At 37.2% G+C, this 22867-nt stretch overlaps 1 protein-coding gene across 1 annotated transcript in view; it reads left to right on the forward strand.

Moving 5' to 3' along the window:
- Window positions 1–22421, forward strand: part of SGPP1 (sphingosine-1-phosphate phosphatase 1) — a 43015-nt gene extending 20594 nt beyond the window's left edge. Inside the window, exons 2-3 of the mRNA XM_005686103.3 lie at window positions 11932–12021; window positions 19977–22421. Coding sequence (XP_005686160.2) covers window positions 11932–12021; window positions 19977–20528 — 642 coding nt within the window. The 3' untranslated portion in view covers window positions 20529–22421. The remainder of the gene's footprint in view (window positions 1–11931; window positions 12022–19976) is intronic.

A 22867-nucleotide genomic window follows, 5' to 3' on the forward strand; every position in this document is an offset into this window, starting at 1 on the left:
TTAAGCCAGCTTTTTCTCTTCTCTTTCAGTTTCATCAAGAGGCTCTTTAGTTCTTCTTTGCTTTCTGCCATAAGGCTGGTGTCATCTGCGTATCTGAGGTTATTGATATTTCTCCCAGCAGTCTTCATTCCAGCTTATGCTTCATCCAGCCTGCTATGTCATATGATATACTCTGCATATTAGTTAAGTAAGCAGGGAGACAATATATAACCTTGACATACTCCTTTTCCTATTTGGAACCAGTAAACCTGAGTTTACTCAACAGGATTTTCAGATTTTGGTTTATCATGGTGAATTCCAGAGATGCTCTTATTAGAAATAAAGTTTGCAACAGCCCAGGTTTGGGGACAGAACTAAGTGATACCATGGCTTTTGACCCCAGGTTATCTTGAATGAGATACTGATAGTGGCTAAAGGGTTATGTTTACTTCATTCACCAAGTATTTATTAACTGCCTTATCATATGTAGACACTAGACAATAGTGAAAATAAATACTATTATTTTAAGTACATATAAGTATTTGTAGTACATGTGTATATATAGAATGTATACAGAATATATCTTAATGCATAAATATAGCCTGTGTCAAAGATAAGGGTTGTTCATTTCTTTCAGTAAAGTCTTGTAGGTATTTTATTCTTTTGGGTGCTATTATAAGTTGAATTGTTTTCTTACTTTCCTTTCCAGACTGCTTATTGCTGATGTGTAGAAATAAAACTCTTTTTTGTGCATTGATCTTGTTGTACCTGGCAACTTTGCTGAATTCAATTCTCAACTCCAATAGTTTTTGTGGATTCTTTGGGATTTTTTGTTTTTAAGGTCCCGTCTTTGTGAATAGTTTTGAAGTGAAGTGAAGTTGATCAGTCGTGTCTGACTCTTTGCGACCCCGTGGACTGTAGCATACCACGTTCCTCCAGTGATTGGATTTTCCAGGCAAGAATACTGGAGTGGGATGCCATTTCCTTCTCCAGAGGATCTTCCCGACCCAGGAATCGAACCTGGGTCTCCCAAATTGTAGAGATAGTTTTACTTCTTCCTAATTTAGATATTTTAAAATATCTTTTCCTTGCCTAACTGCTCTGGTTAGAACCTACAATACAATGTTAGATAGCAATGGTGAGAGGTAGACATCCTTGTCTTGTTCCTAATCTTGGCAGGCAAGCTGGGCGGGACCTTTCAGCCTTTGAATGTAATAGTATCTGTGGATATTTCATAAGTGCCCTATATCATGTTAAGGAAATTCCCTTCTGTTCCCAGTTTTTGAGATCTTTCATTGTGAGGGAGTGTTGAATTTTGTCAAATGCTTTTTCTGTATCCGTTGAGATGATCATGTGTTTGTTTTGCTTTGTTTTTACTTCCTTATGTTAGTGTGTATGACGCTGATTTTTTTGTTGAATGACCCTGTATTTCTGAGATAAATAACCATTTGATCATGGTGTGTAATACTTTTAATGTGCTGTTAGATTTTGTTTGCTAATACTTTTAGAAGATTTTTGCTTTAGTATTCATAAGGGCTAGTGGTCTGTAGTTTTCTTGTGCTGTTGTTTTCTGGTTTTGGTATCAGAGTAATAAAAGCCTCATAGCATGTGAGGAAGTATTCTCTGTGCTTCTGTTTTTTGGAAGAACTTGAGAAATATTGACACTGAATCTTTTTAAAATAAATGTTTGGTGGAATTCACCAGTGAAACTGTTTGGACTTAGGTTTTTCTTTGGAGGTTTTTTTCAATTTCCTTGCTTGTTTAGATTATATTTCTTCTTGAGTCAGTTTTGGTAATTTGTGTTTCTCTAGGAATTTGTGAACTTCATCTAGGTTATCTTAATTTGTTAGCACATTAACTATTCATAGTTTTCTCTTATAATCCTTTCTATTGCTGTAAGATCAGTAGTAGTGTTTCCACTTTGATTTCTGGTTTTGGTTATTTGCATCTTTTTTTTTTTGTCTGCCAGGCTGTAGTTTTGTCAGTCTTGTTCTTTTTAAAGAAACAACTTTCAGTTTTGTTGATTCTCTTGTTTTACTACCCTGTATTTTGTATTTTTCTACTCTTACCATTTTATTACTTCCCTCTATTGCTCACTTTGCATTTAGTTAGCTCTTCTTTTTCTAGTCCTCACTGTAGAGTTGTGAATGGTTTCTTTTGTTTTAATGCAGGACGCCACTGCTGTACATTTCCCCCGAGTGCTGCTTTCATTGTATTACATGATTTGTATTATCTGTGTTTAGTTTCTATTTGTCCCTATTTTATAATTTCCTTGTGATTTCTTATTTGGCCTATGGTTAGTTAAGAGTAATTTAATTTCTTCATATAGTTGATCTTCATCATTCATGGATTGTTTGTAAACTTAGCCCAGGCAGTAAAATTTGTTACCCAAGAATCAGTACATTCAGACATGTGCAGAACGTGAAAAATTTGAGTCAGCTGGCATACATCTTCCCAGGCAAGGATGAACAAGGCAACAATCTGCTTTCTTGTTTCAGCTATTATTTACTGTAGACAGTCCTTTTTGCTCTGTTCATGCAGTGTTTTTCAAGTTTTTGTGCTTTTTGTTGATGGTTTTACTGTTTAAAGTCAAGTGAAAGTCACTCAGCCTTGTCCCACTCTTTGCTATTCCATGGACTGTAGCCTGTGCATGGAATTCTCCAGGCTAGAATACTAGAGTGGATAGCTGTTCCCTTCTCCAGGGGATCTTCCCATCCCAGGGATCGAACCCAGGTCTCCTGCACTGCAGGCAGATTCTGTACAGTTGAGCCACCAGGGAATGGTCCCCAAACTACAGTGCTGTTTCAGTTCAGTTGCTCAGTCATGTCCAGCTCTTTGCGACCCCATGGACTGCAGCATGCCAGGCTTTCCTGTCCCATCACAAACTCCCGAAGCTACTCAAACCCATGTCCATTGAGTCGGTGATGCCATCCAACTATCTCATCCTCTGTCATCCTCATCTCCTCCTGCCTTCAATCTTTCCAAGCATCAGGGTCTTTTCCAATGAGTCAATTCTTCCCCTCAGGTGGCCAAAGTAATGAAGTTTCAGCTTCAGCATCAGTCCTTCCAATGAATATTCAGGACTGATTTCCTTTAGGATTGACCAGTTTGATATCCTTACAGTCCAAGGGACTCTCAAGAGTCTTCTCCAACACCGCAGTTCAAAAGCATCAATTCTTCAGCACTCAGCTTTCTTTATAGTCCAACTCTCACATCCATACATAACTACTGGAAAAACCATGGCTTTCACTACATGAAACTTTGTCAGCAAAGTTATGTCTCTGCTTTTTAATATGCTGTCTAGGTTGGTCATAGCTTTTTTTCCAAGGAGCAAGTGTCTTTTAATTTCATGGCTACAGTCACCATCTGCAGTGATTTTGGAGCCCAAGAAAATAAAGTCTGTCACTGTTGCCATTGTTTCCCCATCTATTTGCCATGAAGTGATGGGACCAGATGCCATGATCTTCATTTTTTGAATATTGAGTTTTAAGCCCCCTTTTCCACTCTCCTCTCTCAGTTTCATCAAGAGACTCTTTAGCTCCTCTTCACTTTCTGCCATAAGGCTAGTGTCATCTGTGTATCTGAGGTTATTGATTTTTCTCCCAGCAATCTTGATTCCAGCTTGTGCTTCATCCAGCCTGGCATTTCACATGATGTCCTCTGGATATAAGTTAAATAAGCAGGGTGACAATATACAGCCTTGACGTACTCCTTTCCCAATTTATAACCAGTCTGTCATTCCATGTCTAGTTGTAACTATTACTTCTTGACCTGCATACGGATTTCTCAGGAGGGCAGGTAAGGTGATCTGGTATTCTGGTATAAAGTGCTGTTTAGTGTCCCTAAACACAAGAAGGCTGTGATCTACTTTACAAAGAAAATATACATGTGTGAGATAAGATTCATTCAGGCATCAGTTACAGTTCTTTTGGCCATGAGTTTAATGTTAATGTATCAATAATACAGTACTTGCAAAAAAGGGAAGAGGAAATTTACCCATGTGTGTGTAAGGCCACTCTGGAAATGCAAAAGTAGTATTTGTAGTGTCTGATGAAGTTATGGAAAACATGGGAAAGTGGCTGAGTTTGTGGATTCATGAGCTGATAACCAGCTAAAAGAAAAAAGAAACCATAGTGGACAGCATTGATGTGAGACTGAAAGCCAATGAAACCATGTTACACAGAGCAAGGAAAATATTCTTCTCTTATAGCGCTGACTGGCCTGCACATTTCAGAACACTACACAGCATTAAAAATGTAAACTTTCAATAATCCTGAGTCAAGATCAAGAGGCTGTGGGATGTTCTTTAGATTAGCTGCCAAGTGTTAGGAAAAAGGTATGTGGAAAAGCAGGTTTTCAATGCTGATGAGACGCTTGTAGAACTAGTTCTCCAATTATGTCAGTGTTTGCTTCAGTTGTTTTGGGGCTTTGGTGCAAATATGTTTATAATTGTTATATCTTCTTAATGAGTTGATCCTTTTATCAGTGCATATTGTCCTTTGTCTTTGGTAACAATTTTTGACTTGAAGTCTATCTCGTCTGATTTTAGTAGAGACACTTAGCTCTCCCTTTTGGATACTGTTTGTGTGAAATGTTTTTCCATTTGTTCACTTTCAACCTATTTGTGTCTTCGGATCCAAAGTGAGTCTCTTAGGCCACATAGAGTTGGAGCAATGTTTCCTTATCCTACCAATCTCTGCCTTTCATTGGAGAGTTTATACTATTTCTATCCAAAGGAATTACCTGTAAGGAGTAACTTTTGGTATTTTGCTATTTGTTTTTATGTCTTTTGACTCTTTTTGCTTATAATTTCCTACATTGCTGTTTTCTTTTGCATTTGAGTTTTTTTTACAGTGTACCATTTTTATTCCCTTATTTTCTTGTGTGTATATTTTTTGATACTTTGTGGTTACCATGGGAATTATAATTATAAACTAGATATATTTTTGAAGGTTTAACTGACACTTAGTGAACTCTGGGAGTTGGTGAGGGACAGGGAGGCCTGGTGTGCTGCAATTCATGGGGTCGCAGAGTCGGACACAACTGAGCGACTGAACTGAACTGATGATGGATATGAATGGGGAAGCCAAGATTAACAAGGTATTTGGCCTGAGGAATGAAACTGTGGGGAAGTCTTTTAGTGGGAAGGAGATAACCATAGGAATTTAAGCTGGTCAGAGGTGGAGATGGAATTAGGGATATCAGATTTAGTCCTTTTACATTGGAGATGCCTTTTAGACACTGATCACATAAGCAGCTGGATACAGAAGTCTGAAGTTCAGTAGAAATGTCCCAGCTAGAGATGGAAATTTCAGTCAGGAACGTATAGCTTGTATATAAATCCTTGGGACTGGATGAAATCAATAAGGGAGTTAGCATAGATGGGGAATTGGGCTCACAGATACTGAGTTGTGAATTAAGGGGGGAACTAACAAAGATGCCTGAAAAGGAGTGGTCTATTATATGTTATATATTTCTAATAAATTCTGTCATTTTTTAGGAAAGAATAATTCCACATGAATCTGTTTTCTTTCCAGTTATATCTAATTGAGGACAGTAGTCCTAAAATATTCAGTTCAGTTCAGTTGCTCAGTTGTGTCCAACTCTTTGCGACCCCACGAATTGCAGCACGCCAGGCCTCCCTATCCATCACCAACTCCCAGAGTTCACTCAAACTCTTATCTGTCAAGTCGGTGATGCCATCCAGCCATCTCATCCTCCATCGTCCCCTTCTCCTCCTGCCCCCAATCCCTCCCAGCATCAGAGTCTTTTCCAATGAGTCAATTCTTCGCATGAGGTGGCCAAAGTACTGGAGTTTCAGCTTTAGCATCAGTCCTTCCAATGAGCACCGAGGACTGATCTCCTTTAGAATGGACTGGTTGGATCTCCTTGCAGTCCAAGGGACTCTCAAGAGTCTTCTCCAACACCACATTTCAAAAGCATCAATTCTTTGGCGCTCAGCTTTCTTCACAGTCCAACTCTCACATCCATACATGACCATAGGAAAAACCATAGCCTTGACTAGACGGACCTTTGTTGGCAAAGTAAAGTCTCTGCTTTTTAATATGCTATCTAGGTTGGTCATAATGTTCCTTCTAAGGAGTAAGCATCTTTTAATTTCATGGCTGCAGTCACCATCTGCAGTGATTTTAGAGCCCCCCAAAAATAAAGTCTGACACTGTTTCCACTGTTTCCCCATCTATTTGCCATGAAGTGATGGGACCAGATGCCGTGATTTTCATTTTCTGAATGTTGAGCTTTAAGCCAACTTTTTCACTCTCCTCTTTCACTTTCATCAAGAGGCTCTGTAGTTCCTCTTTACTTTCTGCCGTAAGGGTGGTGTCATCTGCATATCTGAGGTGATTGATATTTCTCTCGGCAATCTTGATTCCAGCTTGTGTTTCTTCCAGCCCAGCATTTCTCATGATGTACTCTGCATAGAAGATAAATAAGCAGGGTGACAATATACAGCCTTGACGTACTCCTTTTTCTATTTGGAACCAGTCTGTTGTTCCATGTCAAGTTCTAACTGTTGCTTCCTAACCTGCATACAGATTTCTCAAGAGGCAGGTCAGGTGGTCTGGTATTCCCATCTCTTTCAGAATTTTCCACAGTTGATTGTGATCCACACAGTCAAAGGCTTTGGCATATTCAATAAAGCAGAAATAGATGTTTTTCTGGAACTCTCTTGCTTTTTGGATGATCCAGCGGATGTTGGCAATTTGATCTCTGGTTCCTCTGCCTTTTCTAAAACCTGCTTGAACATCAGGAAGTTCACGGTTCATGTACTGCTGAAGCCTGGCTTGGAGAATTTTGAGCATTACTTTACTAGTGTGTGAGATGAGTGCAATTGTGTGGTAGTTTGAGCATTCGTTGGCATTGCCTTTCTTTGGGATTGGAATGAAAACTGACCTTTTCCAGTCCTGTGGCCACTGCTGAATTTTCCAAATTTGCTGGCATATTGAGTGTAGTACTTTGACAGCATCATCTTTCAGGATTTGAAATAGCTCAACTGGAATTCCATCACCTCCACTAGCTTTGTTCGTAGCAATGCTTTCTAGGGCCCACTTGACTTCACATTCCAGCATTTCTGGCACTAGATGAGTGATCACACCATCGTGATTATCCAGGTCGTGAAGGTCTTTTTTGTACAGTTTTTCTGTGTATTCTTGCCACCTCTTCTTAATATCTCCTGCTTCTGTTTGGTCCATACCATTTCTTCATTTTATCGAGCCCATCTTTGCATGAAATGTTCCCTTGGTATCTCTGATTTTCTTGAAGAGATCTCTAGTCGTTCCCATTCTGTTCTTTTCCTCTATTTCTTTGCATTGATCGCTGAAGAAGGCTTTCTTATTTCTTCTTGCTATTCTTTGGAACTCTGCATTCAGATGCTTATATCTTTCCTTTTCAATATAAAAGAGACAGTTCAATATAAAATTAAAAGGTAGTTTTAATTTGGATATTCTTAAATATTAAATCTGCCAGATGAATTGGTTATTATGCATCATCTTCCTCCCCCAACACAATCCTACTTTAGGAGTATTAGTTTTATCTAGTTTATCTAGCTTAGTTTTTATTGTCATTAAGACCTGTGGTATTTTTTTTATCTGGTTAAAAGATTACTTGATAAGATACTTCTTTGCTTTGATACTATAATTATACTGAATTGTTATTCTCTTGGGAATAAATGTGAAAGTCATGTAATGAAAACTGGATCAGGTCTTCCCCCAAATGTTTCTTTCCACAAAAGAAATCTAGGGAAAATATTCTGAAGATGGAGACTAATGGCTAAAAAAAATCAACCAGTCAATGAAAATAAAAGTGACTGGTTCTTTTCCCAGGTTTTTGTCTTACCCTAAAGGGACACTAGAATGGGGGAAATGCCTCTGCATCTAGCTTGATTGCATTCCTCACTCCATTTAAATACCTTGGAGATAGTAAACCTAAATAAATGTGTATTCAGTTCAGTTCAGTCACTCAGTCGTGTCCAACTCTTTGCGACCCCATGGACTGCAGTACGCCAGGCTTCCCTGTCCATCACCACCTCCCAGAGCTTACTCAAATTCATGTCCATTGAGTCGGTGATACCATCCAACCATCTCATCCTTTGTTGTCCCCTTCTCCTCCCGCCTTCAATCATTACCAGCATCAGAGTCTTTTCAAGTGAGTCAGTTCTTCGCATTAGGTAGCCAAAGTAGTGGAGTCTCAGCTTCAGTATCAGTCCTTCCAGTGAATATTCAGGGCCGATTTCCTTCAAATGTGGATTGAGTTAAGTTAAATTCAGTTTCATTGTTCCTGCTCAGTAATGCTCCTTATCCCCTACTTTCAGTCCTAGCTTTTGAGAATCAGTAAATTAATGTTTCTTCTATCTGTTATGTACAGAGAATTCCCATTAATAACTGTACATTTTTAAATTCTTTATGGGATCTAAGTAAAAAGAGAGAAAGAAGAAAGAATCATAGGAGACTTGTATGGTGGTTGTGGTGGTAGTTTTTACTTCTTTGACCCTCCCTGGCTAGTGAAGAAAAAAAAAAAACAAGGCCTGAGTACCTGCTACAGAGACCGAAGCCACTGTCATGGTCTCTTACCCAGAATATAGCAACAGCTTCCTAACCCGCCTTCCTGCTTCCACCCTTGCCCCCTTATTGTCCAGTCTCAGGACACTGCTCTGCTCAGGACCCTGCAGCGTGGCTCCCCAAGGTCACGTTTCTTACACAGGCCTCTCAGGCTCTTCTTGCTCTGGTTGCCAGGACCTCTCTCACCTCTCCTCCTACCTGTTCCGGCCACACAAACCTCCTTGCTTGTCCTGTTTCATTAGAGGCTTTGTTCTTCCTGCTTCCACTTCTTCATGTATATTCTTTCCTCAGATATCTGGTTGATCAGTTCACTTCCATCCAGTCTTGCCTCAAATCTTAGTTTGTCAATATAAAGCCTACAGTGACTATCTTCTAAAACTTTAACCTGCCCCCCATACACTCCCATACTATTACTTATCCTTATCCTATTACTGTTTTAATTATGATAAGTGTGCTTATGCTGTACTGATGATTTAACCCTGAAAACAGCTTAACAAAAGCTTCTTTCTCATCTGTGTTTCACATCCATTATGGGTTAGCAAACAACTCTGATCCACTTAGAACCTCAGAGACCCGGGGTGAGGGAAGTTTGCCCATCTGGTGATACACCTCAGCATACAGCCTCCAGTATCACACCTGTAGGAAAGAGAGCATTCATAGGATGATTAAAAGTGGCACACGTCACCTTTTCCCCAGTTCATTGGTCAAAACCAGGCACATGGCCCCAGTCTAATTGCAAGAAAAGCACAAGGCATATTTGATGAACATTACTGTTTTAGCTCTGTGTGTGTGTGTGTGTGTGTGTGCGCGCGCGCGCACGCGCGTGTGTGCGTGCATACTCAGTTGCTCAATTGTATCTGACTCTGTGACCCTGTGGACTAGTGGACTCCTCTGTCCATGGAATTTTCCAGGCAAGAATACTGGAGTGAGTTGCCATTTCCTCCTCCAGGGGACTGTTTTAGCACCTGTTCCCTTTTTATTTCTCCATAGTACTTATTATTTTTTATTATATAATTTGTATAGTCTATATAAAGTATTGTTTATATATTTACATATCATATAATTTGCATATTTTATGTTTATTATTAAGTTGCATTTCCTCAGTAAGAATTTAAGCTTATTCTCCTAGAAAACCTCACTACTTACAACTTCTCGGACATAAACCTTTCTTCATTCGCTCCTACTGTTTGTAATGTCTTCTATCATTTTTACCCTGTGCTCTTTTTTTCTGTAAAGATTAAATCCTACTCATCTTTTGAATCATACTCAGTTTGGGAGACTTTAAAGGTCCGTGCCTTAGACTCTCTCCATCATGGCACTTACCCTCCTTACAGGATTACTTGTCTGACTGCATCATTAACCAGGTTCCTCATGCATATTGGAAAACGAATACCTGGAGCCTAGAAAAGGATCTATGAGGATCTGAAAAGGACAGTATAAGTAGGATGAAGAGATGACAGAACCAAGAAATACTCAGAAAGTAAACTCAGTAAGGCTTCATTGTTGGTTGAATATGAGGGATGGGGAAGAAATCAAGGATAATTCACACTTCTCATTTAGATTAGGATGCTTCCAAATGAAACAGGAAAAATGAGAGGAGGAACAAGTCTAGTTGGTAGGATGATGAGTAGGGTTTGAGGTGTAATGGGTTTAATGCTGTAAGGATCTCAAGTTGGAGATATGTGCAGAGGCTGGCTAAATGGTTCTTAATCCAAGGACATGCATAGGTCTCCAGCATGCTGAGTAGTAGAAGAAAAGGTGAAACTGACAATAACTACTAAGGCCAGAACCCTTAGTTATACTAATGTTTAAGGAACAATGAGGAATGTTTTCTTGTGTGGAAAACACAGAAAAAAATAGATGGTGAAAGGGGAATGAGAGTGTGATGCTGTCAAAATCAAGGTATTTAGACATTCAAGAAAAAATATTCGGGCCATAGTAAATGCAGTGTGAGTGAGCTAAGTTGCTCCAGTTGTGTCCAACTCTTTGTGACCTTATGGACTGTAGTCTGTCATGCTCCTCTATCCATGGGATTCTCCAGGCAAGAATACAGGAAGTGGGTTGCCATGCCCTCCTCCAGGGGATCTTCCCGATCCAGGGATCGAACCTGCATCTCTTATGTCTCCCGTACTGGCAGGCGAGTTCTTTATCACTAGTACCACCTGGGAAGCCCCTAGAGAAATCAAGTCAAAACAACTATGTACTAAATCTTGACCACTCTTGCAGCATTACTTAATTCCTTTCTTTTAACCTCACTTTTTATTGACCCACTTTCAATACTTAATGAATTGAACCATCTTGGCTTCTGTTTCATTGGGAAATTTGAAGTAATCAGGCACAAACTGTCTCAAATGTGCCCCCTCTTCTTCGTTTACAAACTTAAGACACACCCAACCATCAGTCATTTCCTTCTTCCCTCTAGTATTAGGAGCTTCAAAGTCACCTCTAGTTAGTACTAGAGGTGTGCCGTTGATACTGAAGTGAAAGTCAAAGTCGCTCAGTCGTGTCCACCTCTTTGTGACCCCATGGACTATACAGTCCCTAGAATTCTGTAGGCCAGAATACTGGAGTGGGAAAGATCCCCCTTTCCCTTCTCCAGGGGATCTTCCCAGCCCAGGGATCAAACCCAGGTCTCCCGCACTGTAGCCAGATTCTATACCAACTAACTGAGCCACAAGGGAAGCCCAAGAATAGTGGAGTGGGTAGCCTATCCCTTCTCCAGCGGATCTTCCCGACCCAGGAATTGAACCGGGGTCTCCTGCATTGCAGGCAAATTCTTTACCAACTGAGCTCTCAGGGAAGCCCAACTGATAGTAAAAGTCATCTGCATTTTGTTTTTCCTTCTTTATGGCTTCCTGTTTCCAATATCCCACCAAAAATTTTCACAATATAGTTGCTATTTGAAATTATTAATGGACAACAAATTACATGATGTTGAATATTGAAGGAAGATGGGGAAATGGCAAACAGCAGTCACTGATGGAAGTGAGAGGGAAATAATGCCTCCTCCCCAGGGAAGCAATAACACTAAGCTGGGCCAGAGTCAGGTGCTTTTCCAGAGGCACTTTCATTTTGTAGTTATAGTAAAAGTATGTATTTTATTTGTTTTTCTTCTGTAGCAGGCCAGTGATTCTTTACTGTAGAAGCAAAAATGAGCCAGTTCCCACAATGAAGATTGTAGAAACATTAGATTTATTTGTTCATTCATGCAAAACTATTTCTTGAATGTCTGCTATGTGCCATGCTTAGGCTTAGGTGCTAGAAATACAACAGAAAGTAAACACACATACTTCTTGTTCTCCTTGAGTTTTTATCTGCTTGTTTATATTTAACCTGATTTATCTAACTAATTTTACTTTTTTTTTTTTCCCTTCAGTATCCTCTCACATATGGACTGATTCTTATTCCCTGCTGGTGTTCTCTAGTTTGCATAAGTAGAATTTACATGGGAATGCACTCCATTCTGGTAAGGAAAACGTTGTGTTCATATTGCTTTGTTTTTTCTAAAATCAACATGCAATTTTATAATTTTTAATCATTTTTAAACTTACTGGAAACTTAAGTGAGAAAATATAGTTATTGTAAATCTTTTTTTCTTGCAAAAATAGCAACAGGATGTTTTGCAAAGTTTTAAAGTAGTTATAATATATATATTTCATAGAAACAGTTCCCAGCAACCACAAGAACCAAGTATTATTTAGGATAACATTTCTCCCTCCTTCCAGGTTCACTTTTCTCTTCCTATTCATTTTCTTCTATGCTTTTCCTACTGCTGAGTCAAAACTGACAGTGTAAATACAGACACCAAGGAGCATTACTTGTAAGTGAAAACCCAGTGAATAGAAATTAGATGAACAAAGACTGTCCTGGTGCCACTTATTTTTGAATATTAAACTCTAGTTTTCTTCTTTCCCAACAGTATTTTAGGGCTTACATCAGATATTTTATTTTGAGAATGCAATTCAGTTTCAAAAGCAGCAGCACAGGAACCCTGTATCTTTCAGCTATACCTACTCACTTCCCTTCCTGTTCCTCTGATTGACATTCCCTAATTCTGGCCCTCACCGTCTCTAACTAGGGTGCTGCAGCAGCTTCTTAATTAGTAGCTCCACTTCAAGTGTGACACAGCTCCATTCAGTGTTTAGCCTCCTATTGTAGTTTACTGTTCAAAACACAAATATGATGCTGTATTGAATGACCTATGTTTGCTCAACTGTGAAGGGTGTTTCTTATCTTCACATTGTTAGGAATGCCTTAACCTCCACATGGAATGTTGTTTTCACTTTCTTTGCCTAACTATCAAATCCATTGTTCATGACTCACCAGAAAATATTATCCCCTAAAGCCTTGTTACCTTCTCCATCTTTCCTTTCTCAACACTGGTTAGGTGGCCTTTCTCCCAGAACATCTTGAGCATAATTCTGGCATAGCACTTATGCTGAACTGCAGTTGCTTTTTTATTTATCTGTCATCCCCACTAGACAACAAGCAATATGAGAAAAATAACTCTTACCTTCACATATAGTGTGGTGTCTCTTAGAACACTCTGTGAAGGTATTATGTATTATAGATAAAGAATCAGAAGAAAGATGGAGAGGGACGAATTCACGGAATCCAAAAATTTATAAAGGGTTATATAAAATTTTTCTTGTCCTTAACAAATGAACACTTTTAGAATTTTTGACTCAAAAATATCTCATTTCATAGCTGAAAAATACTGGATTTCTGTTTCTTTCTCAGATTACTTACCTCCAGCAGCTGCCCCTTCACTAGTAAATTTACAAAAGTCCCAAATGCTATGTTAGGAAGCAAACTATTTGTGTTTTATTTTTTATAATTATTTATATTAATGAAAATTATGAATTGACATAATTTTATCTTTCTGACTAGTCTGTAATAATTTTATAAAGATCAATTATCACCTTTTTATATCAAATCTAATATTAGTCACAAGAAAATGTTTTCCATCTCTGTGGCTCATTACAGTTATTCCCTTCTACTCCCAATTAACCATATTGCACCTGAAAAACTACCAAAAGATTATGAACTAAGAATGACAATATTATCCCTAGATTCATTATCATCATAAAAGAGGAATTAGAATCTTACTGTATTGAATATATCATCTCAAACACGCTGTTATCCAAAGGAAATATATAGTAGATTGATTATTTAACTGAGTTCAATTCATGTTTTTGATACTGGATAACATCTGTTCTTGAATCAACTGAAGTAAAAACAATACTGATGTATTGTTAAATTATAAGTCTGATAACCTAGTCTTTTTTTTTTTTTTTTCTTGTTCTTTTGGCCATAATGCATGCATGACTTTCAGGATCTTAGTTCCCAAACCAGGGACTGAACCTGGGCCTGGGCAGTGAAAGCATGGAGTCCTTATCACTGGATCACCAGGAATTCCCCAACCATCGTCATTTAGTTATTCAAAAGCATCCTGTCCCATAGAATATCTTTATCAGTTTTATTCTGACTAGCTACTCAATTTTATTATGTGTATTATTACAAGTTGTTTTTCTTTTTCAAAAGTAAAATCACAGATGACTTGCAAGCATTGTAAATTATGATCCTGTGTTACAACATTTATTAACATTAAGAAGAAAGTTCTAGTAATATAGTCTAAATAATTTATAAGGAACACTTTATTCAGTATTTCCCGTATGCTTTGTTTTTATTATTACAACACAAAGAGCAACACTTAATTTATTTTTAATGCCTACTTTACTGAATAGCTTCCCAGATGGTGCAGTAGTAAAGAATCCTCCTGCCAATGCAGAGACACGGGTTTAGTCCCAGGGTTGGGAAGATCCCCTGGAGAAGGAAATGGCAATCTACTCCAGTATTCTTGCCTGGAAAATATCCATGGACAGAAGAGCCTGGCAGGCAATAGTCCATGGGGTCGAAAGAGTTGGACATGACTGAGCAACTGAGCATGCACACACTTTCCTAAATACATCTCCTTAACCTCCAGAAAAGTAGAGGAGTTACTTTCTCCATTTTCCCTTTATTTTCTGTCAGACCTAGCCCTGAAAATGTCTTAAAACACAAGCCATTTAAAAATTACCAGACTAAGTACTTGTCAGATTACTAGTTTACTTCTATAGTAGTAAAATTATGAATATTTTATAATTACATTTACCTAAAATTGTACTAAAAGTTTGTCTGTGTGTGGAATGTTTTTTTAGAAAAGTATTATGAGATCCTCAAGTAGCATGTACCTCCAAAACACATTTTTATAAGAATCAAACTAATCAAATAACAGCATAAGTCCTGAAAACATGTTATGGAGAAAGATCCAGAACAGTAAACACTGAGAGTTTTAATAGTAGTTCTTTCTAAGTAATAATTACTTGTTATTTTTATCCATATTTCCTAGATTTTCTATACTGAATATGTATTAAATTTGAATTTTAAAGATAAAAATTTCAAAATACATCCTTATTAGTTGTTTATAATGAAGAATGATTCATTCCAGTAATATGTTTTGTTGTTAGAAACCCTGTTGGCATCACTGACATGTTGAATTAGAATCAGGACACCTGAAATAAAAACAACACAAGGAGTGGACAGAAGTCTTGAATTCTAGTCTCAGCCAATCACTAGCCTCTCTAGTTCTATATACTGATTGGGAGAAATGAAAAGAAGGCAATTCCAGATTTGATATGTGATAAATCTTTATTGAATTTATGGTATTTGATATCATCTACCATAAATTTGATAACTGTGACTATTCCATTCATATGTGTAATTAACTTTTACAGCAGATTTGTTATCTATAATTAATTTAAGTATCTAAAGTTATTTGCTTTCTTTTTGGAAAATTTGCTACTTTGAGTTCTTTGTTACCTTTAACATCAACTTTTCTTTATTGCATATTTTGTGCTGTAACGCTTAAAGTCACTTAGTTACACAGTTTAATGTTGTACATTAAATTGGTATCACAATGACAGCCACTGTGTTTATGTCCTGAATTCAGTCATTCTTCTTTTTGGTTCTGTAGCATGGAAATTAAATATGCCCTTTTTATCCAGGGTGATATCGTAAATAATTAATGACAATTAGAAAAGGAGGCAGATTTGTATAGAGTCTTACAGTAATTAAATTTAATATTCATAGAGCTATACAGAAAAAGTAGAGGACAATAAGATTGGATGTTTTATGTCATCCTGAAATAAACTTCTAAAAATATAATTGCTATCATATATATCTAAAGAAAGCATGTTAATCAACAAGAAAAAGAAAATCCAAAGTAACAGTTGCCCTAAGAGACAAATATATCTTGCCTATAAAAGGAATAGCCCACGGACTTATGAAATAATGCTTAATAATCACAGAAATGCAGATTAAACATCAAGAAATACCAACAACTGATGGGACCTGAATTTCTGTAAACATTTTGGAGATTATTTTATTTGCTTATAAAATTGAACATGCACATATACTTTGATTCTGCCTTTCCATTCCTAGGCACATGTCCTGGGAAAAGTTTTGTAGACCCATACAGGGAACATCAAAAGAAGGAATATAGTAGCATTGTTTAAGTTCCTGGTTGGTTTAAAAGTATATACCAATGAAGAAAGCATTCAAGCTCAGCCGTAACCAATGAACTAATCCAAAACCTGAAAACAACCTGAGTGACTGTCAGTGGGAAAAATAGATAAATCAGTTATATAATCACACAAAATATTACATACTTGGGAAAGTGAATGACCTATAAACCACATATGATGAATGAATCTTAAGAGTTTAATGTTAAGTGTGAAGAGCAAATCAGAGGAGACTACGTATTGCCTAACATTTTTATAAAGCTCAGAAAGAAGCAACACTTGGTAATATTTTGTTTGAAGATATGTGATAAACAGTTTTTATTTATATTTTTAATTGGCATGTAATTGTTTTACAGTTTTACAATGTTGTGTTAGTTTCTGCTGTACAGCAAAGTAAATCAGCTGTATGTATACATATATCCCCTCCCTCATGAGCCTCCTTCCCACCCCACCCAGCATCCTACTGCTCTGATCATCACAGCGCTGAGCTGAGCTCCCTGTGCTCTACAGCAGCTTCCCACTAGCTATCTGTTTGACACATGACCTGACCTGCCTCTTGAGAAATCTGTATGCAGGTCAGGAAGCAACAGTTAGAACTGGACATGGAACAACAGACTGGTTCCAAATAGGAAAAGGAGTACGTCAAGGCTGTATATCGTCACCCTGCTTATTTAAAACTTATATGCAGAGTACATCATGAGAAATGCTGGACTGGACGAAACACAAGCTGGAATCAAGATTGCCGGGAGAAATATAAATCACCTCAGATATACAGATGATACCACCCTTATGGCAGAAAGCGAAGAGGAACTAAAAAGCCTCTTGATGAAAGTGAAAGAGGAGAGTGAAAAAGTTGGCTTAAAGCTCAACATTCAGAAAATGAAGATCATGGCATCCGGTCCCATTACTTTATGGGAACTACATGGGGAAACAGTGGAAACAGTGTCAGACTTTATTTTTGGGGGCTCCAAAATCACTGCAGATGGTGATTGCAGACATGAAATTAAAAGATGCTTACTCCTTGGAAGGAAAGTCATGACCAACCTAGATAGCATATTGAAAAGCAGAGACATTACTTTGCCAACAAAGGTCCATCTAGTCGAGGCTATGGTTTTTCCAGTAGTCATGTATGGATGGATGTGAGAGTTGGACTGTGAAGAAGGCTGAGCACCAAAGAATTGATGCTTTTGAACTGTGGTGTTGGAGACGACTCTTGCGAGTCCCTTGGACTGCAAGGAGATCCAGCCAGTCCATTCTGAAGGAGATCAATCCTGGGATTTCTTTGGAAGGAATGATGCTAAAGCTGAAACTCCAGGACTTTGGCCACCTCATGCGAAGAGTTGACTCATTGGAAAAGACTCTGACGCTGGGAGGGATTGGGGGCAGGAGGAGAAGGGGACGACAGAGGATGAGATGGCTGGATGGCATCACTGACTCGATGGACGTGAGTCTGAGTGAACTCCAGGAGTTGGTGATGGACAGGGAGGCTTGGTGTGCTGCGATTCATGGAGTCACAAAGAGTCGGAGACGACTGAGCGACTGAACTGAATGTATATATGTCAGTCCTACTCAAAGCAGGTATCTGTTCAGTCAGTACTCAGGTTTATGCAGAGTGATAGAACTATTAACCAGCATACCAGTAGATTCAAAGTACTTTTTATAATTTTAGGTACACTCTATGTATCTGATTTCTATGTACCAAATGTTACATTATAACAATAATAAAAAAATCTTAGGACAGAAAAACATTAAGCCACTACTCTGTTGCTTAACTGTATTGAATACTATTGAGAAGTAACCATTGTTTTCGGCAGCATAAAGTTCACTGCTGCTGACTGCTAAGTCGCTTCAGTCATGTCCAACTCTGTGTGACCCCATAGACGGCAGTCCACCAGGCTCCCCCGTCCCTGGGATTCTCCAGGCAAGAACACTGGAGTGGGTTGCCATTTCCTTCTCCAAGGCATGAAAGTGAAAAGTGAAAGTGAAGTTGCTCAGCCGTGTCCGACTCTTCGCGACCCCATGGACTGCAGCCTACCAGGCTCCTCTGTCCATGGGATTTTCCAGGAAAAGTACTGGAGTCGGGTGCCAAAGGTCACTAGTATCTATGAAAAGAGTGGTTTCAATGCAGTGATGAGTTTAGGAAAAAATAAGGAAGTGTGGAAGTGGAGACGGTGAATGTATGCGATTTTTTTGGATAAATTTTTCAGTGATAGTTAATCCCAGGGTTTGGTCTTGTTTGTTTGAAGATGAAAATTTTGGAATAGTTTTGTTCATGTCAGGAATGATTTGGAAAGAAAGATTCTTTTAATAACAGCTTTATTTCCTCCAATAAACCATCTTCTGTCATACATAAAAGTAGATGTCATTTTTGATCCCCTTTGCTTCTCTCTTACATTCAGATGATCACTAAGTCGAAGTTAGTCAACTCTTATTTAAAAATATTTTACTGAATCCATCTACGTATGTCTCTGTATGGACCACATCTAGAGTGAGTCCCTGTAGTAGCCTCTCAACTTGTGTCTCTAGTGGTGTCCTGTCTTCCCTACTTTACCTCTATAATCTATTCTCTACACAGTGGATGGAGTGTTCTTTTATAAACATTGATCAGATTTTATTACACTCCTACTTGGGAATCTTTCTATCAGGCCTGCTGTCGCTTTTGAAATAAAGGGTGAAGTTCTTACCTAACCTACAAGGCCCTCCCTACGTGATTTGACCTCGGCCTGTCTCTCGGATCTCATGGCTGGCACTCTCTCTCTCACTGTTTGAGGCACACTGGATTTCCGTCAGTTCCTTGAACTCACTAGGTTCTTTTCTGCCTCAGTACCATGGCACTTGGTTATTTCTTTTACCTGGGACACTTTTCCTTAGGTCTAAAGATAGGGCTGACTCTTTTTTGGAATCAGATTTCTGCTCAAGTGTCACCTCCTTAGACAGGTTCCCTAATCACTCTTAATAGGGCCTATCCCATCGTCTTGTTTTAGTTTTTTTATAATAACCCCAAATGGTAATATTTATCTACTTTTTACTTACATGGTTATTATCAGTCATCCCACTAAAATGTAAGCTCTATGGCAGTAGGTATCGTCTCAGTTTTTAAGCAATATATCCTGCATTGTAGGCAGACGCTTTTACCGTCTGAGCCACCAGGGAAGTTAATATATCCTTAGCCCCTAAAATAGTGTCAGGCACATGTAGGTACTCAGTAAGTATTTGTTTAGTGAATTAAGAAAAAATAGGCTTTGTATCCTCTTTAGTCATGGCAATAATTATGTGTTTAGGTGTGTAATTATTAAATACATGAAGTCTTAAAATAAGTCTGGTTGATCCTTGAACAACTTTAACGTCAGTGTAGTAAAAAATCCACCAATAATTATAGTGTGCCCTTCATATACTTGGTTCCTCCATATCTACAGTTCTTCTTATCAGGGCTTCTGCATCCTCAGATTAACCAACCAGGGATCATGTAGCACTATACTGCTGTTTACTGCTGAAAAGAATCAGCTTAGTGGATCCACACAGTTCAAATCCGGGTAGTTCAAGGGTCAGCTAGCTGTATATTGCTTTTCTCAGAAATTACAACTACATACTTTGAGCTAGTTTATTGTTTAGGATTTGAATATAAATTTGTGTATAGCATATCTATATTAACTTATAAAAGGGCAGAACAATAAAAACATAATCATTTTATTATCAATAAATCTTTTTCGTGTAATGGTTTTAGTACCTACCATATATTATATAAAGTTTAATAATGTAACATTTTAAAATGTTAACATTTGAAATGTGAAATATGTACTTATTTCTTTAAATGCCAAACATAAATATACTAAACAACTGTGCTTTTTTCTTTTCTCAGGATGTTATTGCTGGATTCCTATATACCATTTTAATCTTGGTTATCTTCTATCCATTTGTGGATGTGATTGACAACTTCAACCAAACTCACAGATATGCTCCATTAATCATCATCGGGCTTCATTTAGCCTTGGGGATCTTTTCTTTCACTCTTGACACCTGGAGTACATCCCGGGGAGACACAGCTGAGATTCTGGGAAGTGGTGCAGGGATTGCATGTGGATCTCATTTTACCTATAAAATGGGTCTACTCTTAGATCCTCCTCTGGATATATTACCTTTAGTTAGGCACCCCATTTCAATGACTCTGTTTGGAAAAGCCATATTGCGGATATTCATAGGGATGTTCTTTGTACTAGTTGTCAGAGATATGATGAAAAGGATCACTATTCCTTTAGCCTGTAAAATCTTCAGTATACCTTGTGATGATATTCGAAAAGCAAGGCAGCACATGGAAGTTGAACTTCCTTATCGGTATATCACCTATGGAATGGTTGGTTTCTCCATCACATTTTTGGTTCCTTACATATTTTTCTTTATTGGAATCTCTTGATGGAGAGCTACTGTTTATGAGAAGAAAGAAGGGTATCAATTACTGATATCTAAAAACCATATTCTAGTTAAAAGCCAAATCAGAGTTAGGCTTTTGCAGGACTTTAACTTAAATAATTATTTAAGTAAATTCTTAAGAGTCAGTGCATTTTATCACTGCACATCCAGTTACTGTTTTAGGTGAGCTGAGCTATTACAACATTGAGAAAATGATAAATACCATTTGGAATGTTCATGTAATATTTGGAGAGTTTTGTGCTGTTATGGATTCAAGTTATATAATATATATTAAGGAACATAATATCAAATTATGTGTCTAATATATATTATATATAAAATAATATACCTAAGTTTCTTTGAACCATGGGGGTGTATTATAAAATCAATAATAATATGCAAACAGTTGTGCCTGTGTATTTGGATTTAATACAGGTATGTTATTAACTGATTAATTTTAATTTACAATGGGAACCATTTCCTAATCTAATTGCATAATTACTAGACCAGAATTCATATGTTACCACATATTAATTTACTGCCTCTTTTTACACTGCCATCATCTTTCATGTTATCCATGATGTTGAACATAGGAGGCATTTTTAATGGACCAAATTTTCCCAAAAATTAGTTTTTGAATTCCTTTTTTTTGTTGTTGTTTTCCAGTTGTGTGCACTGTGTTGAATGTATTTTATTTGCAGTTGTTCTGGACATTAGTTTAATAAGTCAGGTACTGAATTTTATTGCTTGCTAATTGTGCCTTTCTGTTGCTGAATTAAGAAATGCCATGTATACTGTGATATAAAAATAAGGCTAACTTTATCTTAAGTTACATATAATCAGACAAATATTTTAAAAAATATCTGTCAAGCTAACAGGGCTAGAAGTAAACCACCTTCAATTCTTTAGCCTTTGTTTAGAAAGAAACGTGGAATGGGCTAAATTTTCTCACTAATTTATTGGGAACCTAAATGGATAAATATTCCATTTTTATAGGTATTTTTCTGTGCATTGCAAGTTATAGGAACAAGATATATTTTTTGTACATTGTCTTGGTCGTTTATACTACAGGTAGATAATTCCAATGAATGGAAATGTAATTGAACTTTATAGATGGGACAATGCACATATTTCATATATAAACAAACCATTTTTCTAAATTATTTGGAAGGGATTGGATTTAGCAGTGTTAACTTTTAATACCCATTTAGTAGCTACTTAATGGTAAATTATAAAATTTAAAAGTGTCAGAATTTTAGATCTTATTTTTTTCAACCTTTTATTATTTTCACAGTGGAAGATTTGAGTATAAATATTAAACTATTCTTTATTCTGTCCGTGCCTTTATATTTTGAAGTGTAATTGTAATTAGGTTAACATTAAATTTATTTGTATTAAGTTTTTCATAAAGAGAATTAACTTTCCATGTAAATGAGCATCGGGTATGGAATTACTGACTTAGTGCAATATCTGTCTGATTATCCAGAGATATCAACTTAAGATGTTTCTATTTTGGGCAACATAACTATTTGAGCTCATATTTTTATAACTCTGATTGAGAATTTAAAGACATGGTAATTTTTGACGATAGTGCGTCTGATAATTGTAAGTAAAGTAACTAAATTTACAGCCTTTACCTATTAGTTAACAGAAAACCAAGGCACTTAGAAAGATACTGGTACGTTGGAAAATGCGCAAAGAACTTTTCTTTCAAAATGTGTTTACTGAATTGAATTTTAGGGACTATTTCCTATAATTTGGGTCTATGCTATCTTATTAATTTTTATATCGAGCTTAAAAGTTTGAAAATATTCCATTTCTTTGTGATTTATTATTTTCTGTCCTATGGTAGTTCCATGCTAAATGTATTTTAAAATAAAAGCCAAATTCAAGATTGGAGGGTGTTTTGTTTGCCTTCTATGCATTTGTTTCTGTATTTCCTAGTAGAAATGTATGAAATATGTCTAGTATTTTCATTCTAGCAGTCTTTTCCTGTGAAGCATTTCATTCACTGTAAGTACTGTTTTTAGTAATAGAAGACACTGAAGAAATTCTTTATGGTTCATACTGACTTTGGGCTCTATATATGATCATTCTGACACTGAACTTTCAGTGAAAATTTTCATAACTTTATTTTTAAAACTTATGCCTAAAACATGTTTCAATAAAACCCATGATTGCAGGTATTTAGTTGACTGCTAATCCATTAATTCAGGCTCATAATACTAGGAACAGGTACCTTTTCAAGCAGAATAAACATATGAACACTTCATTTTTAAATTATGAACTGTCATAACATGAATTGTAAAATCTAGGGCTGCCCATAGGTTTTTACAATCTAAT

The sequence above is a fragment of the Capra hircus genome, chromosome 10 (assembly GCF_001704415.2).
Source record: "Capra hircus breed San Clemente chromosome 10, ASM170441v1, whole genome shotgun sequence".
Taxonomy (NCBI): Eukaryota; Metazoa; Chordata; class Mammalia; order Artiodactyla; family Bovidae; genus Capra; species Capra hircus.